At 40.9% G+C, this 18,426-nt stretch overlaps 1 protein-coding gene across 2 annotated transcripts in view; it reads right to left on the reverse strand.

The window, feature by feature from the left end:
* The window catches only part of NBEA (neurobeachin), a 241,553-nt gene that overhangs the window by 97,415 nt on the left and 125,712 nt on the right, over positions 1–18,426 (reverse strand). For both annotated transcript variants that reach the window (XM_053456345.1, XM_053456346.1), the window contains exons 37-38: positions 17,565–17,731; positions 4,991–5,115 (exon numbers count right to left, since the gene is read on the reverse strand). In XM_053456345.1, the coding sequence (XP_053312320.1) occupies positions 4,991–5,115; positions 17,565–17,731 (292 nt within the window). The remainder of the gene's footprint in view (positions 1–4,990; positions 5,116–17,564; positions 17,732–18,426) is intronic.

The following is an 18,426-nucleotide window of genomic DNA, read 5'->3' on the forward strand; positions in this document are numbered from 1 at the left end:
TCTTCAAACTGTGTATAAAGAAGATCTGACATCTTGGATTTAGGGAGTGGGGTTTATTAGCATGGGCTGCAGGCACTGGTGGGATACTTATTTATACCTTAAACGCCTTCAAAGCAAAAAACATTTGACATAAACATAAGTAACTCTATACAATGGTTGAGTAGGGTTTTTTTCCTTTCAATGTTCTCGCACAGGAAAAAGATAATTCTTCAGCAAAGCAGATTTCGAATTCTGTCCGGTGCTATTATTGCTAATGAGTCTGCAGAAAAAGACAGTGATTTCATAGACGTCAACTTTGGTAACAGTGGAGAAACAAGGTCCTGTTTTGTCCGTGGAAGTCTAACATGAGTCATCCATCTTCATTAATTCATATTACGCCGTATGAACTTCTTGGCAGGGAAACCATCGCGTATCCCAACCTAAAGAAACTATTTCAAACAGTGCAGACATAATTTGAGCAAGCTGCAAGTTAATCACCACATAATGTCATAGCATAGTCCCGCAGCAGCAGATGGAGGGGACAGGAGACCTTCTGATGGGGGGGGGGAAAGACTAAAATTAGCCGGTTATTTTTCTTGAAATTTTTTGTTCATTTAACCCTTTTTCCCTACTAGGCCAATTTAGTAACGGTCATAATAATATGAAATTCAAAGAGATCCAGTGTCCTTATGCTAGCAGAATTCCGTGGGACTGCATATAAGGAATGGGAAGCTAATATTCTAAGAAAAAAATAATATATATATATATATAGTTATTGATTCCAAAGAAGTCTATACAAGCTCACGGACTGCTTCTGGCAGCTAGCTTTATCTTCTCTGTGCCTGGCTAAAGTAATTGTAATGCATTCAGGGAAAGAAGCGACATACCCCAGTAAGAATTTCCTTAAGAAATTCAGGTCAATTAAGATGGCACCCGGATTCTATAACGTCAAAACAGATGAAAGGAAAAGCATAACGTGTCATTATTTACACTCCGAGCATCCTTCCCTACCAGCTAAAATATTTGTTTTGTAGTGCGTATTTATAAAATGCCTTTATGAGCCGTGCTAAAGGCAGGCTAGATGCCTTCAAAACCCTGAGCAAACCAGCTCCCTACCACTGAATGGGTAAAACAAAAGCATAAAACAACAAGATCGCCCAAACGAGAATGACAGAACGCGTCCCACTTGACAAATGGAAGCCATTGAGGTTTGATTTGATTCTGCGTCTTGCTGAATAACAGATAAGGCAATTTATGCCGAGCGCCTGCTGGCTTTCATCTTTGGAAGAGGCTGGCAGAATGGAAAGTGAACCTCATCAGAGTGTTACCTAAATGTACTGACAGGAAATCCCAATGTTTCCAAACATCTGGAAATCTATTTCCAGGAGCCTTTTTTATTTTTCACGATATGGCGGGTGTGTTTCATGTTGTGTATTGAAGGTTTCGCCATGGAATACGGTATCGCCGACCACTTAAAAAATAAGAGCCAATAATTCACTCGAGGCACAAGGATGTTCTTTATGACACAAGTTCATAAAAAAGACACCTCTGCCCGGAGCTTTCAGTGATGTGTTTGTTCATACTCCACTCTTTGAGAAGCATTTTAGCATAATCTATAAAACACAACTGAATCTGTTATAATGGTTTTGACGACATGCTCTGCAGGATAAGATCTCCTTGATGACATTAATGTACAATAATCTTATAAACACAGCTCTGCGAGCGTGCAACGGACACAGGTTCAACCAGGTCACATTTCATGTATCTCCAAAATGGCAATGTGGTGGTTCAGATCTCCGTCTGCTTTAATCTACTCCATATGTAACGAGTATATCGCAAATCAGACGGTGGTTAGTCATGCACTAGGTCATGGGATATCAGAGTTTGCAGAAATTCATAAACAAGACCGGCTCCTAGACACATCAACAGGAATATTTTTTATAGAAAACCTTGGGCAGACTAAAAAAGGGGTATCTGCTTTCAAAAATATTTCTGTCTATCTTACAAGCAGCTGACAGCAAAGAAATAAATCTTTAGCAATAGGGTAATTTTTCTTACAAGCATCCTGAAAGGCCTGCTCCTCCTAGAAATACGACTTCAGAATGATTAATCGCCTATATACATTTCAATGGATAAATTATGTTTATATTATAAAATAAGAATACACAAGAAGTTCAGAAAACTCCAGTGGTGTTCATGCTGGGGAAGGGGGCAACCGCTGCCTGTGCCACTCATCATGGGGGTGCCAACACCGGCACACAGAGGTCCCAAGTCTCCCAGAAATCCCCTCTCTCTAAAAGTCTCCCTAAATTCTCCGCCAACCATTTCTCTGCCCATGTCTCCTTTCCTGCAGTTCTGCTTCTTTTGTCTTCTTTCGTCATCCACTTCTCTCCAGTATCAGCTCCACTGACCTTCCGCAAAAGGGCAGAGCCATGGGGTGCACCACATGGACAGCCTCTCCTACGCGTCTCCAATTTGTGTGCAGAGCCCCTGCCCTTTTGAGGAAGCGCTTCATGAGGCCTGGTCAACAGAGTGGATACCAGGGAGAAGTGGACGAAGAAAGAAGACAGAAGAATAAGAAAAAAAAAAGAAGCGGAGCAGCAGGAAAGGGTACAGGGATACAGAAGTGGTTGGTGGAGAAGGTAGGGAGACATTGAGCGACTGAGAAAGTGAAAGCGTGAATGTGTGTATGAGAGCATGAGTGAGAGAGAGTGTTCTTACATTTTAAAGTGTGAGGCAGGGGGTGCCAAATACTCTAAGTACAACACTGATTACTTAAACAAGGAAGCCATATTCTTAACTGTTCTTAAAATAAATAATTATTGATTCTACAAAACAAGCGTAGAATCACATAATGCGTTTATCATATTTTTACAGATTACACAGAGAAAGTGCGGCAGGTAACGTGGGACTGTAAAGGATTTATTAGCAAAATGTTCAATTGTAGATTTTTACTTATAAATCATTTTCTGGAATAATATAATTTGAAAAATACTAGTGTACATTTTTTAGTGTAAAAAATGTTTAATAACGTAATGTTCATTCATTTATTTAAATGCAAGCTTTTCTTTAAATGCATGTCTTTATAACACAATAATCTAAAGGGCCGCTAGGCTCTACTAGTAGTACATTTTGTTTAGCTTTGTTTGTTACATACAAGCTGCAGTGGAAAAGCTAAACTGTATTTGGCCAAACAATCCCAGAAGACATTGCTAGTGATCTCAGCAACCACGACTGATTATGCTTTTGCTTGCACATTTGAGTCTAACTGCTGTAAGGGAATCGGTAATACTTCATGGTCTTACTAGTGTGCGATACGATTAGGACCAGCAAGAATAAAGCACTCGTTAATAAAAATATGGACAAACAAAATCAAGAGCCATCGCAGGAAAGGACGTGAAGGACACATCCAAGATACATCAAAACCGAATCAATAGAAACAAGTTTTTCATTTCATGCTTGCCTAGCTCAGGAGGACAGGCGATATAGTTTGATTATCAGCACAGGGGCCGAGTATATAAAGCACTTTAAAATGTTGCATGTCTGCAGCTTTCAGTTCTGGGTGGGACATGGACGTTATTTTGGGTAACAAGCTATGTATAGCAAACCAAACAGCACGCAGTTAAATCTGCTTTGACCCCCAAATCAATATATATGTATGTATGTATATGTGTGTGTGTGTGTGTGTGTGCACGCACACATATACACACAAGCCACCTTTTTGTGCTTCAGATAATGTAGTGTAACGTTCATGTTACTGATACCGTCTGTGTTTGCAATGTGACATGTAAGTATAGTGCTAAGTATATTTTTGGGTTTTTTGGGGGTGTATAATGCATTGTTAGGGATACTCCTGGCAATGCCTGTACCCCATACTATACCAACAGGATGCCTATAAACATCCATACTGATGCAGGGGCAGACTGGCTGTGCGTAGGAGGATTTATTCTCCAAGGTCATATAGCAATAAGCAGGGATCTATCCACGCGGTGAGGCTTTGCTCTCCCTCCAGCTGATTAGCTCTGTCATTCTTGCACTGTGTTTCTGTTAGGCTGAAGCTGCCCGCATCACCACACCGACTTCAACTAATGCCTTTAATCGCAGACGAAGAGGAGACTGCTGGGGCTTCCAGCATTCACATTCCTTTATTCACAGGCTAAGTGATATCCGACAATCGAGTAGGAAAACAAACGGATAAAATGCTTTATTGGTCACCCAACAGGGTTTTGCATGAAATGAAATATAATAACTCCACACATGGGCACTTTATGTTTTGTTTTTATGTTGTGTATCTTACTGTAAGACGATCTGTAATAACTTCCCACCATCTGGAAAGGCACTGTGTGGGATAGGTTAGCTGCTTTGGAAAAGTGAATTTAATAATAATAATGTAAAAAATAGGTCTTGGATTTTAAAAGAAGCCCACTGCAAAAATAATACAATTGTGTGTATGTACATATACACAGACAGACACACACAGTTGCGTGTGTACTTTATGCATGCTAAAAGAAATGTGTTTGAAATTAATAAGAATTAATCACCACGTTGCAAAAAACTCTTTGCCGCTAGCGCTTTTATTAATCACATTCCAGCACCAGCCGCTGAAAGTGCATCAAACTGCACCAAATCCTTTTCACATGACGAGCTCATAAATTATTCAACTCATTAGTATCACCAGGAGGAACAGAAATCGCATCCGCGCAAAAGGACAGATTTAAACACGGACTTCAAGTTTCACAAAGTGAACTCCGTGCCCAGGACAGGGCAAACATGCGCCCAATACTAACTTTTTATAAAGTGGCAAACATTTAATAATAATAACAATAGTAATAAAAATAGTAATAATAGTAATAATAATAAAAAAAATGGTGACCTACACTAAAAATAACATATCCTTTTCTTTTATAACCAGCATTTTATAGGCCGTTAAAATTAACCTCTTATAAGTGAAAGGCTCGATTAACTAAATTAAAGCACACAACTTGGGGACAAACAGGACAAGACTACTAACCGTATTCAATGGCGGATTTTAGCCGAGCGTCTGAATGAGTCGATCCAAATGCATTCCGCACAAAACGCCTGCGCCTTCGGAGGTCGTCCTCCCAGTAATCTAACCTCCAGAAGTCATGGAGTTGGCTGCAAAAAAAGAATAAATAAAAAAAGAATGGTTAGGATTCACCTATCTGTTACCATAATGTCACTTAAGCATCATGTATGTACGATACATGACAGGTGTGTTTCCGGGTGTTTCCCAGCCACATATCTTTATCAGAGAGATCTGACGGCAGCGCTTTGGGCAGCGAGTCCTCCATATTGAGGCGTTAAAGTGCATTAAGTCTCATGCTGTTAAAAGCACATTTACTAACGTAGCATCAAATTCCAAGTAGTAATGGCGGAGCTGGGCCTCTGTTACGGTGGCTTTAACAAGGCCTGTAAATCAACATGCCAACCTTACTATGAACACTTCGCCTTTTAATGACACCCCGCCTGAATTTAAAAACATAACATACGACGTACTTGAATATGGATGAAGGTCTATTGAAATAACACACTGAAATATTCATTGGCGTGATTCCTTTCTGCCCCCCAGCATCCCAGGGAAATTGCTATTTTATTATTAATAAGACTGAACTAGATTGGCAAAACACTCCGGCATGTGGTAATGGTCACGGTGAATTATTAGCCCGGCTCCGGTGCCCGTACCGTTACCATGCCGCGATTAGCAGGTTACAAAGCTTTTGTTTCCATTGGCGGATCAGATATTAAACACTATGTGACCAGCTTGCAGATCGCATTATGTGCCCATTAACACGAAAGAAAAACGCGTGCGAGGCCTGCAGCTTTTATCGTGGATTAAATTCTAATGAGAAATCAAAGCCATGTTATACAGGAGCATCCAGAACAAACGATATGAAAAAGCCCAACGATATTTTCCCTATAAATACTGCTATATGAATAATGAAGTCATCATGATGGCACAAGGCATACATAAACATAACTTACAAGGATGCACTTGATTTTAGGAGTAGTAAAAACGTATTTGAAACAATGTTTTCTTCCATTTACATCACAAAAAAAATAAAATATATATTTTTCTCTGTTTCATTTTTTTCATTTAGTAAATAGAAGAAAACATTGTTTAAAATAATTATATATATATATTATATATATAAATGTTAATTCATGTAAACTATGTGAACAATTGTTTGTTAATAAAAGCTATGATTAAGAAAAATATTTTGTTTTTATTTCCTTTTTTTTCAACCTGCACCCCCAGTTATGCACATCTGCCCCCAGGCTTGCCACTCTGCCCCAGAAATGCCTTATACCCCCTATATGCCACTGTGCCCCATGATATGCCTTTTAACCCTCTAAATGCCACTGTGCCCCATGATACACCTTTTAACCCTCTAAATACCACTGTGCCCCATGATATGCCTTTTTGCCCCCCTATGTGCCACCCTGCCTCCAGAATTGCCTTATACCCCTATATGCCACTCTGGCAGTTAGGGGGTTAAAAGGCATATTATGGGGCAGAGTGGCATATAGGGAGGTATAAGGCATTTCTGGAGGCAGAGTGGCTTATAGAGGGTTAAAAGGCATTTCTGGAGGTAGAGTGGCATTAAGGGGGTTTAAAGGCATTTCACAGAGCACTCTGCCTCCAGAAATGCCTTATGCCCGGACTAAGCACCGGGGACTCAGAAGCACCGGTAAGTTGGGGGGGGGGGAGGGCATAACACAGGAGGATCCAGGTCACCTGCATCGCTGCGGGGGATCTGGATCTTAGTCTCATAGACCTAGTTGAGGTCTGATTATAAAACGACCCCGATTATAAGACGAGGGATATTTTTCAGAGCTGGAAAAAACCTTGTCTTATATTCGAGCAAATACAATATATATATAGATATATATATATATAGATATATATATATATATATCTATATCTATATCTACATATACACACACACATATATATGTCTCTTATTTACATGTTGCTTTTTACAATAGCAAAAGATATATAACAAAAGTAGAATAGACAGACTAAGACAAACTGACCCGTTGGGTAAAGAGGACCATGCTCGGAGGCTTACAATCTAGAGGGGACAGGGTGTAGAACAACAAAGCATTGAGTAAAAGGCAGCGGTAGTGGCACAAGGCGAGTGTGGGATGTGCAGTACGTTGAGGTTTTGCCCTTAATGCACATTTCTGGCACAGAAACGGTTAACAACAACCCCGTTCTATACTGAAAGCACTAATGGTGCCATAAAGCAGGATGGCGAATCTTGGCTCTAACGTTACCGGGTCATTAGCAGGCAGCGTCCGTCATGGCAAGGCACTATATCAAAGCCCGGCGCAGACGGTGTGGTCTCATTGTGTCTGCGTCTCTCCGGTAACACTTCGAGAGTAATCTACATCACCAATCATCCCACCGCCAGCCCCTAGTACTGTATTAATCCCCCTCATCAGTTAGACTCTGGTTTCTCCAACATTAGTGGAAACCCCTGCGGAATGAAACGCTTTACTCGCAGCTGACAGATAAAAGAGCCGCGATACTTAAAGTGCATTTCGAAAATAGATCTAATTGCAATTCCCAAAATGTACAGTTTAAACCCGAGACGCTGCTGCTATCATCACAGGTGCTGATACGGCAAATGTGTTCCCACGGAACGGAGCTCCACTCATTATTCAGGCTTCTTCGTTTCGTGGTAAGAGAGTTCTAGTTTTCAGAAAGGTCGGTTTTGGGTCTGTGTTGTATTTCATCGAGAAACCAGAACCATCTGCACAGAATATGGGGCGGAATCCCTAACGGTTTGAACCCAGGCAGACCTTAGGCCAGTATTTATGTGTTGGCCTATCATTTCAGGAAACGTCAGCTAGTCAAAGGCCGCCAGATCCAGAGGAGAGCGCCCAACGCATTCATTATTCCGAAGGATCGCTCTTCACACAGCGAGTATAACATCGGACCGGTAATGGACAGTACACAACCCCAATATATACACTGACAACTATTCCAGCTATTCCACGGACAGACCCAGTCACATAATATAGCGATCAAATCCACACGAGACAGGCACAGCTACAAACAGTCCTGAATCTGCTAGGACAGTCTCAACAGCCAGACTTGTGTCCGCTGCTGTTAAAAATGTAATGTAACTGTGCATGTTTGAAAAGAGAAGGCACATTTTGTGTGCCATGAGATAACGCTCATGTTTCATATGCACCTATGTCATGGAATAGGCAGGAACTCTATTGCTACGAGTATTCCTTACCGGAAACTTTAGAAAGAACTATTTTCTCTTCAATTAACAGCCGCAACATGGAAATTCAGAGAGACGGCTAGAATTGTGTGTGTGTGTGTGTGTGTGTATACATACATATACACTCTCTCGCTAAATGTTTTTTGGTAATTTACAAAACATATCCCTACCAGCCAGATACTAAACATAAATATAATTTTTTCCTTGTTCAGAATGGTATGCATGAACCTCTTGGCTATTAATATTTTCCATAGCTGAATATTTTCAAAATATCAGGCTCATATATATTAAAAATAAGACGGAATGCCTTGCATGGTTTCTGAAAGTCTGCTCAGTAAAGAAATACCAAGTCTAAACAACATCACATTGGTTCATATCAGAAAAACATTCAGGTCTATAAACAGCATGCGTTGAGCCATATAAACCAGGACCCCTGGAAGACCAATTACACAGATTTATAGCCAACGCTAGACTCCCAGCCCCATATACCAAGAGCTTAATCAACTTCATATTTCCTGTGTGAAGCTGGATATTTTTAACTATTATAACCATCGACACAGGAACATGAGAGACATCAGAGGTCATGGCTCATAATTCAGCCATCCTAATTTCTGGGTCTCGACCTTAAACAGAAGTTCTTTTTAATCCAGTATAATTTTTCACTTTGCAACAATTTATAACAAAAAAAAAAACTCCTTGACTTCGAACACATCTAAAAATAAATGGAGTCATATTAATTGCAGGTGGTGAGACAATCCGAACGCTGCGCAGACACCCAGAGATGTTCGAGGCACACTAGCCATTACCGCAGAGCGGGCTCTCAAAGGACGGGCGGAGGAACAAAGGGTGGCCAGGTCAGATAAAGTACAGTTTTGTGAACAGTATCTGTGTTCATTACCAGAAGTTAGCAGGCTGTAACACGGAATTTAATCTGAGATCTCCACGTGTCCCATCATGACATTTTATAGTCTCATTGTTATGGGGTAACCGGTTTCATAAATCAGGTAACTGCATATTTACATCAGGCAACCAACTGGTGGAAGAAGAAAGAGTCCAATGTTTTGTAAAGTGAAAGTAGCTTTTCTCGTATGCCTACAAGAAGTGATGTTCTGACGTTACTTTGGCAGATTTATTATGTCATGGGGTATTCCACTGATGGAACATGAAGTGTCCTCCTCTCTCTCTCTGCATGCATGGTGTCTGATCTTAGAAAGGGACACTCCAGCCATATTACGCACTATAAAGCAAGTGTTAGCTGTGTGGTCAATTTACATTTTGGGTTATCCCTCTTGCAAATGCATGGGGGGCCTACAGAATCCTCCAAAATTTGTCTTGTTCTCCACCCCCAGTTATATTCCATGCAGGAGATGCGTTTGACATCGGCTGAAGCAGAGGTGCGGATGTGTTGGCCGTCCTAGAGACCGAGGACTTTTAAAGAAGGCAGAATCCACATCTTTAACTCTTTAGCAGCGGTTAGCACTTGCGCTGCACATGTTCCATGGTGGTAACCAGAATGTAAACAGGAAGTCCTGCAGTTACAATCTGTTCCTACAGGTCAACCACCCTTTCATCTGAACAGAATGGGATCAAGCCTGCCAGCAATATTTGGCCTGGAGGAGGGCGATATGTTTATAGAAGAGGCAGAAATAAGCAGCGGGTATAATTTTACACACATTAGTGAACACAGAAGACTCTCCAACGCAGGTGCAACTGGTATCTGGTGAAATATGAAGTCCTTGCAGAAATAGTTGAATTCTCTACACAGTAGTTTGTCTCGTGATCTCATGAGCACACAGAATAACTGGTAAAAATCAAGCAATCCCACAGGGGCCAGGCAATCGGAAAACTGGCTTATGTCAGACTGAGGATGTCATGAGAGTACGGGTTCTGATAGAACGAAGCCCTTCCCTGCTAAAGAATGTACGGTCTGCGAGTCAGATGGTGCTTTCTAACCCACTACGCTATTTAGATCAACAAACGCAAACCCAAACGAAGACGCACATTTCCCTCCATCCCGCCCATGTGCCCTGACCAGAAACATTTATTCATACAGCGTTCAGACAGACAAAGCAGATCCCCTTTGAGCCCCAAACCCCTCTGTCCCTCTTTCCTCCCTTGATGTCCAACTTCTAGGACCTCGAATGTTTGCAGCCGACTATGGGGGTACCAGCCGAAAAACAAAACACAATTTAAAATATATAATGTATCGACTCCCTCACAGCCACAACCCCCAAAACAACGATATCCCGTTCTGGCCATTTACGGTGTTTAAAGCTTTTAAGGCACAGAAGGGCCGGTGACAGGTCAGACCTTCTAGATCTTAATCTAGATTGTAAACTCGTCTGAGCTGGGCCCTCCTCACCTGTTGTCTCTGTAAGTCAATTTGTTATGTTCCATACTACTTGTTATGTCCTGTCTACCCACTGTACAGCGCTACGGAATTTGAAGGCGCTATATAAAACAATAAATAATAATAATATACATCTGTATAGGGGGTTAGCCTGGCACTTATAGTATGCATATGCTATATATGTTACATAGCACAATATGTTTTCACTTATTTTAAATGCAAAAAGCACAATTTCGGTCTACTCGGATAACACGCCAGAATATATCCATAATATAGTAAGTATGGGAAACCGCAGGACTAAATGCACTGTGGAATACAACTTTGCATTATCACTTTTTTTTTATCCCACCGGTAGAAAACATCAATTTCTGTTTTTGTGCAAAATCCAATAAACCTCTATTATAATCCTTTTAAAAGTTCCATTCTAAGTATTCTCCAGGAACAGACTAATCTCTGGATAATTGTTATAAATGCCTATAATCAGGACAGGAACCATTTCAAATACGGAGGGACTGTTTTCAATCAGACTGGTTGTAGTATGCTGACCTTTTGAGCCTTCGGCTATAATTAAACCCTCTGGCGAATTTATGCAGTAAAACACACAACATGATTTAGCCAATAAACTTGAATTGCAAAATAATATTAGTCGGAAGGCATATTGGCTTTGCGTCTACTTTAATTCAAACGCGTAGAATTAGAAAAGAAAAGGTTAATACATTCTAGGAGTATGTTGGCCACCAAGAACTTTTAGATCCCCTTTTTTTGATCTATGGATCACAGTACTTTATTTTCCCTGAAAACTAGTAGAACACAAGATAAACACACAAAAACTTGATTTTGCTTCAGCATAAGCAAACAATCGTTTCCAGAGATCATTTAGGTAACGGCAGGCTGATAGAATTACGGGAAATGACTATATATAATCAGAATGGCTTTCATCTGTGCTGCGTTAGAACAAAAACTGATTTGAACTCAGCTGCGAACAGCACAGATCCAGCTGCGGCCTATGGAAGGGAGTGCACACCCAAGCTACATCGCACAAAAGCCGGCCAAACACACATAAAAGAGGGGAAAAAAATCAAAGGAAAAAAAAATTACAAAAATTCATTTAGATTTATGAAAACATAATGCAGCTTGAGTAAAAAAAAAAAAAAAAAAAAAAGCAAATGAAGCAAACAAAATAACGTGAAACAATATATTTGGGATTAACCATTTAACGGTTAATGCATGACTGGTGCTGGAGTTCATACGCCTGTGGCAATGGGCCTGATTGAAACACCTGAATTCAATAATTCCCAATACTTTTGTCCATATAGTGTGTGTGTGTGTATGTGTGTATGAGTGTGTGTATGAGTGTGTGTATGAGTGAGTGAGTGTGTGTATGTTTATGAGTGTGTGTGTGTGTATGAGTGAGTGAGTGAGTGTGTGTATGAGTGAGTGAGCGAGTGTGTGTATGAGTGAGTGAGTGAGTGAGTGAGTGTATGAGTGAGTGAGTGAGTGTATGAGTGAGTGAGTGTGTGTATGAGTGAGTGAGTGTGTGTATGAGTGAGTGAGTGTGTGTATGTGTGTGTATGTATGTGTGTGTATGTATGTATGTGTGTGTATGTACGGTATGTATGTATGTGTGTATGTACGTGTGTATACTTTCAGTATATAACTATTAATAGATAAAAAAAACACGTGCAAGTCCATGAGCTCCACAAGTGTCAAAAGGCAATGGATTTAAATGAGAAAATAATAACGCTGTACGATACATGCACAGAATTATTAAAGCAAAACAAACACATCAGACATAAAATATAATGCCCTGCAGTCAGAACGACCTGGAATCCCCAAATGTGTGGACAGGAAACCTACGACAGCCCAGCGAAAGGCACAGATCCAACCACACGAAAAAATGCATTTATTTGGCTAAGGATAATCGTTGAAGTTGACCTTTCCCCAAACCTTTCTCAGCTGTGTTAAAATTATCTATAACCGTTGCCAGATTTTCTTTAAATAACACCGACTAACCAAAAAAGGCAGAACCCAGGGATCGTATCACACTACTGACTAGTAAATACCCCGATGTTTTCAGCAACATGCCATAAGCGTTCACAGACCAGGTGACGTAATGCCGGACTCAGAGAGCTGGAAAGCCAAACGTTCGAGGTCTGCGCTGGAGGAATCATCTGTCCTTAAACACGCAGAGAATAGTACAACACAGGATTGCATGAGACAATGACAGATTGAGATAATCCAGCCAACCGCCTCAATATTATTACCCTTTTTTAGTTTATCCAGTAATCAAGCTTCCACTGCTACCTGCCACATCCATGCCTTTAGAATTAGGCAGCCCAAGCCAAAGAATCATTAGCATTTATCCATTTTAACTACAACTGATGTGCCTCTTTTCACGGAGCTCAGAATGTTTGCTGGGTACGAGCGTATAGGGGTCACGCAGCCCTAAAACCACAACCCTAACACAAGTGCCCTTCTGGCCATTCTGACCGGTGCGCAAGAGGCGGCAGACGTCCCGGCAGAAACAGTAGAGGTTAATACAGGAAGGGATTTAGCATGAATAGGATGGGGCGATGGGCTTATCCTCAAATAAGGAAAACAGGGGAGAATTGATGGGCCAAAAGGTTCTTATGTGACAGCCACGTCTGTTTTTGTATTATGATCCCGGCTACATTGCTGGGCATATCAGAAAGAGACTCCACCATCATACAAACACAGAAATGGAGGGGCAGAAGAGGCCTTCAAATATTTAGGGTACTGTTCTCCTTATCCATCACTTTAAGATCATGATACCTGCACCGACTACATTATTGTTTTTATGTGTATCCCAGGGTACCAAATTATTGGTATTTATACAACACTTACATGCACATATATGCTGATCAAGTGCTTACTTTGTTTTCCAATTAAAAGGATATTTAGAGTCTATGCGGCTGTATAAGCGGGCACATTACCCCACAAGAACAAAGCCACACCAAACATTATCTCCAGATACTTTGATTCTTTCACACAATGAAACGTGAAAGGCTACAATGTGTATTTTAGATTTTGTAATCTGGCACGAGACTTGCCTCTATCATGGGACTGATTAGGCCTGTAAATCATGGCCCTCGGATACAGATGATTAGAGTACCCTCCTGTCGGTAAAGGGAAAAAGGTACGGGAAGATTATTTCACCAGAAAGTAATTATACCCGGCCTGAGTGTTACCATTTATCATGGCTGAAAGATGACACTCACTACTAGCCAAGGGAAGCTGCTCCTCACGTGGCTCCGTACGGATCAATAGGCCGCACATTTCCTTGAGCAAAAAGTAATTATACAACGGCAAACTTCCCAATCAATACGCAGTCACAGCGAATGTGCAGGCGCGAAGGGGGCGCTCCGTCAGCTGTCACCGACTATCACTCCAATCGCCGACAGTGGGTTTCTGTAAATTGGGAATCCAGTTTTTGAGATCCCACGCCAGCGCTTAAAGGGTTAAATGACTCCTAAACACTACAATCTGGATAACGCATTCAAATGAATCACTTTGGTGCGCAGGTGAATTTTTACCGGCACAATAACGAATTTACAGTATGGAGAGAAAAATATAACATGGAAAATAGCGTTCTAGACGAACACAATATATACAACATATATACATTAGATATAATATAGAAAACATAAGACAGTAGTTAGATAAGTGGCAGTAGGCACCGAGTATTAGGAATCGCCTAGAACTATATATTATTACAGTATTAAAATACTATAAACGCTGGAGCGTATTGCATTATACCATCACTCCCACAGCGTTAACCAGTTCACATTAATCTTTATTGTTTTCCAATATATTTATATATTTGCTTGGAACAGAAGCTGCTTTCGAGACGGTAACTCAATTTCAGCGAGAAAGCCATTGTGATAGGTCAGTAACGGTGAAAGGTTAAAGAAAAATCGCTATGTTACTGGAGGGAAAAAAAACCCTGACATCCAATTTTCAGGCTGATTTATCAGTGGAAAGCTAAAATTGATATGGGGCATTACTGGCTAACAGGCAACAGAAGAATACTGTTACAAAGCCCTTGGTTTTGATTTAGCCGCGCGGATCAATACAAACCTATACTGTTTCAATTTTACAGATATTGATTTTTTGATATAACCATGTGCAGGGGCATTTATCATCCACCATACAGAAATGACTCTGCGTCTTTCATAAGCTCTTCTATATTTTTATTTACAATAGTGGATACGGCCAACAAACACTGTGTTATTATTTTAGGGGTGTAGACATATGCGTCCAACACACCAAACTGGGGGGCCACCAGGGTCCCGACCGATGTTCTAGGCAAGTATTCTGGCTCTTTAACGGACGAGGCCGGCTGCGGAGTCACCGTCACTGCAAATGAGCTCTGCAGTGCGGATATGGACATATAGTACGGTATGCACTATATCGATACAGTACTATAACGTCCAGCTGAATTGGGATAATTCCAATGACATCATCACTCTGTTAGAACCCAAAGATCAATAATTAGTTGCCGGCAATGTTAAATAATTATGTTATCAGAGAAGCAGAGAACATTTAAGGTGTTCAGTTGACCTTACTACTGGGATCAGCAGCTGCCAAGGGTGCCTGTAACCTTTTATATGCCAAGCCCCAGGCACTGAACAAGTTAAAATACACATTAACCTTTGGTGCCATGTGTCACTGAAAGCAATTCTATGGCATTTGGAAAGGTTAATCTAATTTCTTCAGTTTAGGTGATCAACGTGAAAGTGAGAACTGGAGTGGGTTTAGAAGAACCGCTCTTCATGCTTCCACCTGTGTCGCTAGTATTTTAGGTTCTGCCGATAGAGATCAGACAGCTTTGTTCCCATTCGATGAATGATGTTTATTTTTGGTCTGAGTTTGCCCACCTTGGCTTTTTTTTCTATTACAAACACTAGTTGAGGGGAAAGTCTCTGATTCTGTAAGAGGGAACCCTAAAGGTTTATCAGTCATCTAGCGTGTGCGGAATCTCATGCTGGTGGTAGAGGTGCCGGGGGGTCTTTACATTTCCGTAACATAGGATGGGTTTGGCCCCTCCAATCAATCCCTCGACTCCTAGATTTGTAGCTATGTACGCCGTACATGGTGGCTTTCCATCTGCTCTAATATAAAGTGATCCTACACATTGTGTGGTGCAGATGTAAGATTATGTGACTATAGACCGCTGGCATAAATATAAGTGGATCCTTCAAATTGTTTTGGTTTATTTTTGGACTCCATGCTGGTTGCTTATTGCTGGTCTGTCACACACCAACCTAGTTCTCATGCCCTATTCTTGCTTCTGATTTGGTGCTTCCCGCAGTGGCCTCGCTGTGTGAGAATTCCCGGCTGGCATGTATGTGGAGCCACCAATGTGCAGCCAGCATGGAGTCATTAGCAAAGCCTATTGTGTCCCGCACCACACAAATGCATACACAACCAGCACGGGGTGCATTTTACATGAGACATTTACCACTGTCACTAAAATGACACAGACTAATGGGTCTTGATGTGTAATAAATTGCCCTATTAATCCCTATATGTTCTCCAAACACTGCAGGCCTGTCTGTGTTATACGATAGGAACCTCATAATGCAAACTACATTAATGTTCCGGGGAGCGAAAAAAATAGATTAAGCCCTTCACAGCTGGCCTGGAAACATAAGGCAGCTCCAACGCAGACACGCATCAAGAGACTAGCCACCTTCACATGGTTTACAATGCATACAATTAACAGATGGCCGTGTGATAAAGGTATGGTGCCACTTCTACCAAACGTTACCATAAACTGCATGCGAGATACACTGTAAGTGCTGCCAGTGGGTACCACTATTTGGTTATAGATGCTGTATTTGGTAGTTGTTGGTATCCAACGTACCTATGGGAACATTTCGCAGAGCTTTACAACACTAATACCAATCGGTGCTTGGGCTGGTAGGACTCCAATGCGGTCTTCACCGAGGAAATGTGCATTGAATGGCCTAGCTACGCCATTCAATTTGTAAAGGCAGATGTGATTTCAGAGCTGGAAAATCTAACATCAAATTATGTTTCCAGTTAAGATGCAACAGCTCCCCATTAAACAGTTTCATGCACATAAATGGTGATTCCAGAGAGCCCCTTGTATAAGAAATACTCAGCAGGGGTCCAAGGTTCATTCAATAAATTAGCCTGAAGCGTCCTTCCAGGAATACACACAGCCTGCAGAATACAGTCACAGTCACTGCATTGTTCAATAATGCACATCCATGAATGATCAGCACCGATCACCTGTAAAATTGCTTTGTGTGTTTTTTGGCTCGGGTCAGTCCATACCCTACTTTCTTGCATTCAGAATGCCAAACAGGACCCTGGGCTGTCAGGTTCCTACAGAATAAGGGGCTTTATACAAGATCATACATTATCCACTAGAACTTTGCTAATTTACTTATTTTTAATACATTCATATGGACTAAATTACATATGTGTAAAGTTAAATATGATTTTTCAAGGTAATTCGTCACAGAATCCATAACCTTTAAAGGAATGTTTCTTGGAGTTTAGCGGTCTGGAAACAGAGGCCTGTAAACCCAGCAAGCTTCTGCTGCAAGAAGAGGTTTGTTGGCCCTTAAATCAGTGAGATTCTGTCAAAGTCTCCTCGCTTATTATATTATGTATTACACATACGCAGGGCTCACTCAGCCCTTCTTGCTGGAGAAACTTGCCAATGTTGCCTTTCGTAAGGCATAGTGAAGTGACCCTTTTTGTAGATCCTTGACCACAAATGGTGGCTGAACACTGAGAGACCAGCAGACACCTGGAACTACTTTGTAAAATGGATTTTCACACCCCACCACCCCTTGTTACATGGCATATTTCCATAGGTCGATTCTACACTTCTTATTTACCTATTTTATGTTTTTCATTTTTTATGCTCCCTCTCCCATCACACCTCTAAATTCACATAAGAATATTAAGAATTTGGGTACCTCTGAGAGATGGCGCCCCACGCTCCATGCTTATTGGTCAATATGTTGAGAATTTTCTGCTTGAGCTGATTAGCGGTGACGTGGTCTCTGTGTTTGGCAGCACTGATAAGATGATCACACATCTTCTCCTCTTCTCTCCTGTCGGCTGCATACTGCGCACATTGAGACTTAAAAACAAAAACAAATAAGCCAATTATAATCGAGATAACATTGTTTAAAATGACTTGCATAGCTTGCAGCGTACAGAAAGGAGATAGCCGCGTTCAGATTTTTGCTACCAGTTAATAAGCTCACTCATACTCACTGGCAAAAATGGAATAGAAAATATAATAGACATCCGACATTTCTAATCTGTTTTTGAAAAATACATTATATACTGCAACTCCTTGCGTAAAAAAAACAGATACCCAGCATTTGCATTCAATTGGATCATTTTAAGTGGTATCTGATCACCCCAAAGGGGTAGCAGGATAGTTTTTACAGATATTTTTTATTTAAGTAATGGAATAATGAAGGGTTAATATAGTTTACAAATAGACAATCTTGCTAAGGCAAATAAGCAATTAGTATAATGGTCTACCATGGTGATGATGGGTAATATCTCATCCTATAATTGGACAGTAAGATTAAATTATCATTGTGAAGAATGAACACATGAATATTAATGACTGGAATGGGGGGGTAGAGTGATATAGCTCAAAGGCGGCTGATGGAATAAGGATTGTTACGCAGAGGGGCCAAAGACTACCTGGTGAAATGGAATACAGGCAGAAAGACAACATGTTTTTGTATGCCGGAGCATCGCCTTCCAGAGCTTGGACATTTTATCCACATATAAAAGACCCACACTGTCCCTTTGGCA

The sequence above is a fragment of the Spea bombifrons genome, chromosome 2, assembly GCF_027358695.1.
Source record: "Spea bombifrons isolate aSpeBom1 chromosome 2, aSpeBom1.2.pri, whole genome shotgun sequence".
Classification (NCBI taxonomy): Eukaryota; Metazoa; Chordata; class Amphibia; order Anura; family Pelobatidae; genus Spea; species Spea bombifrons.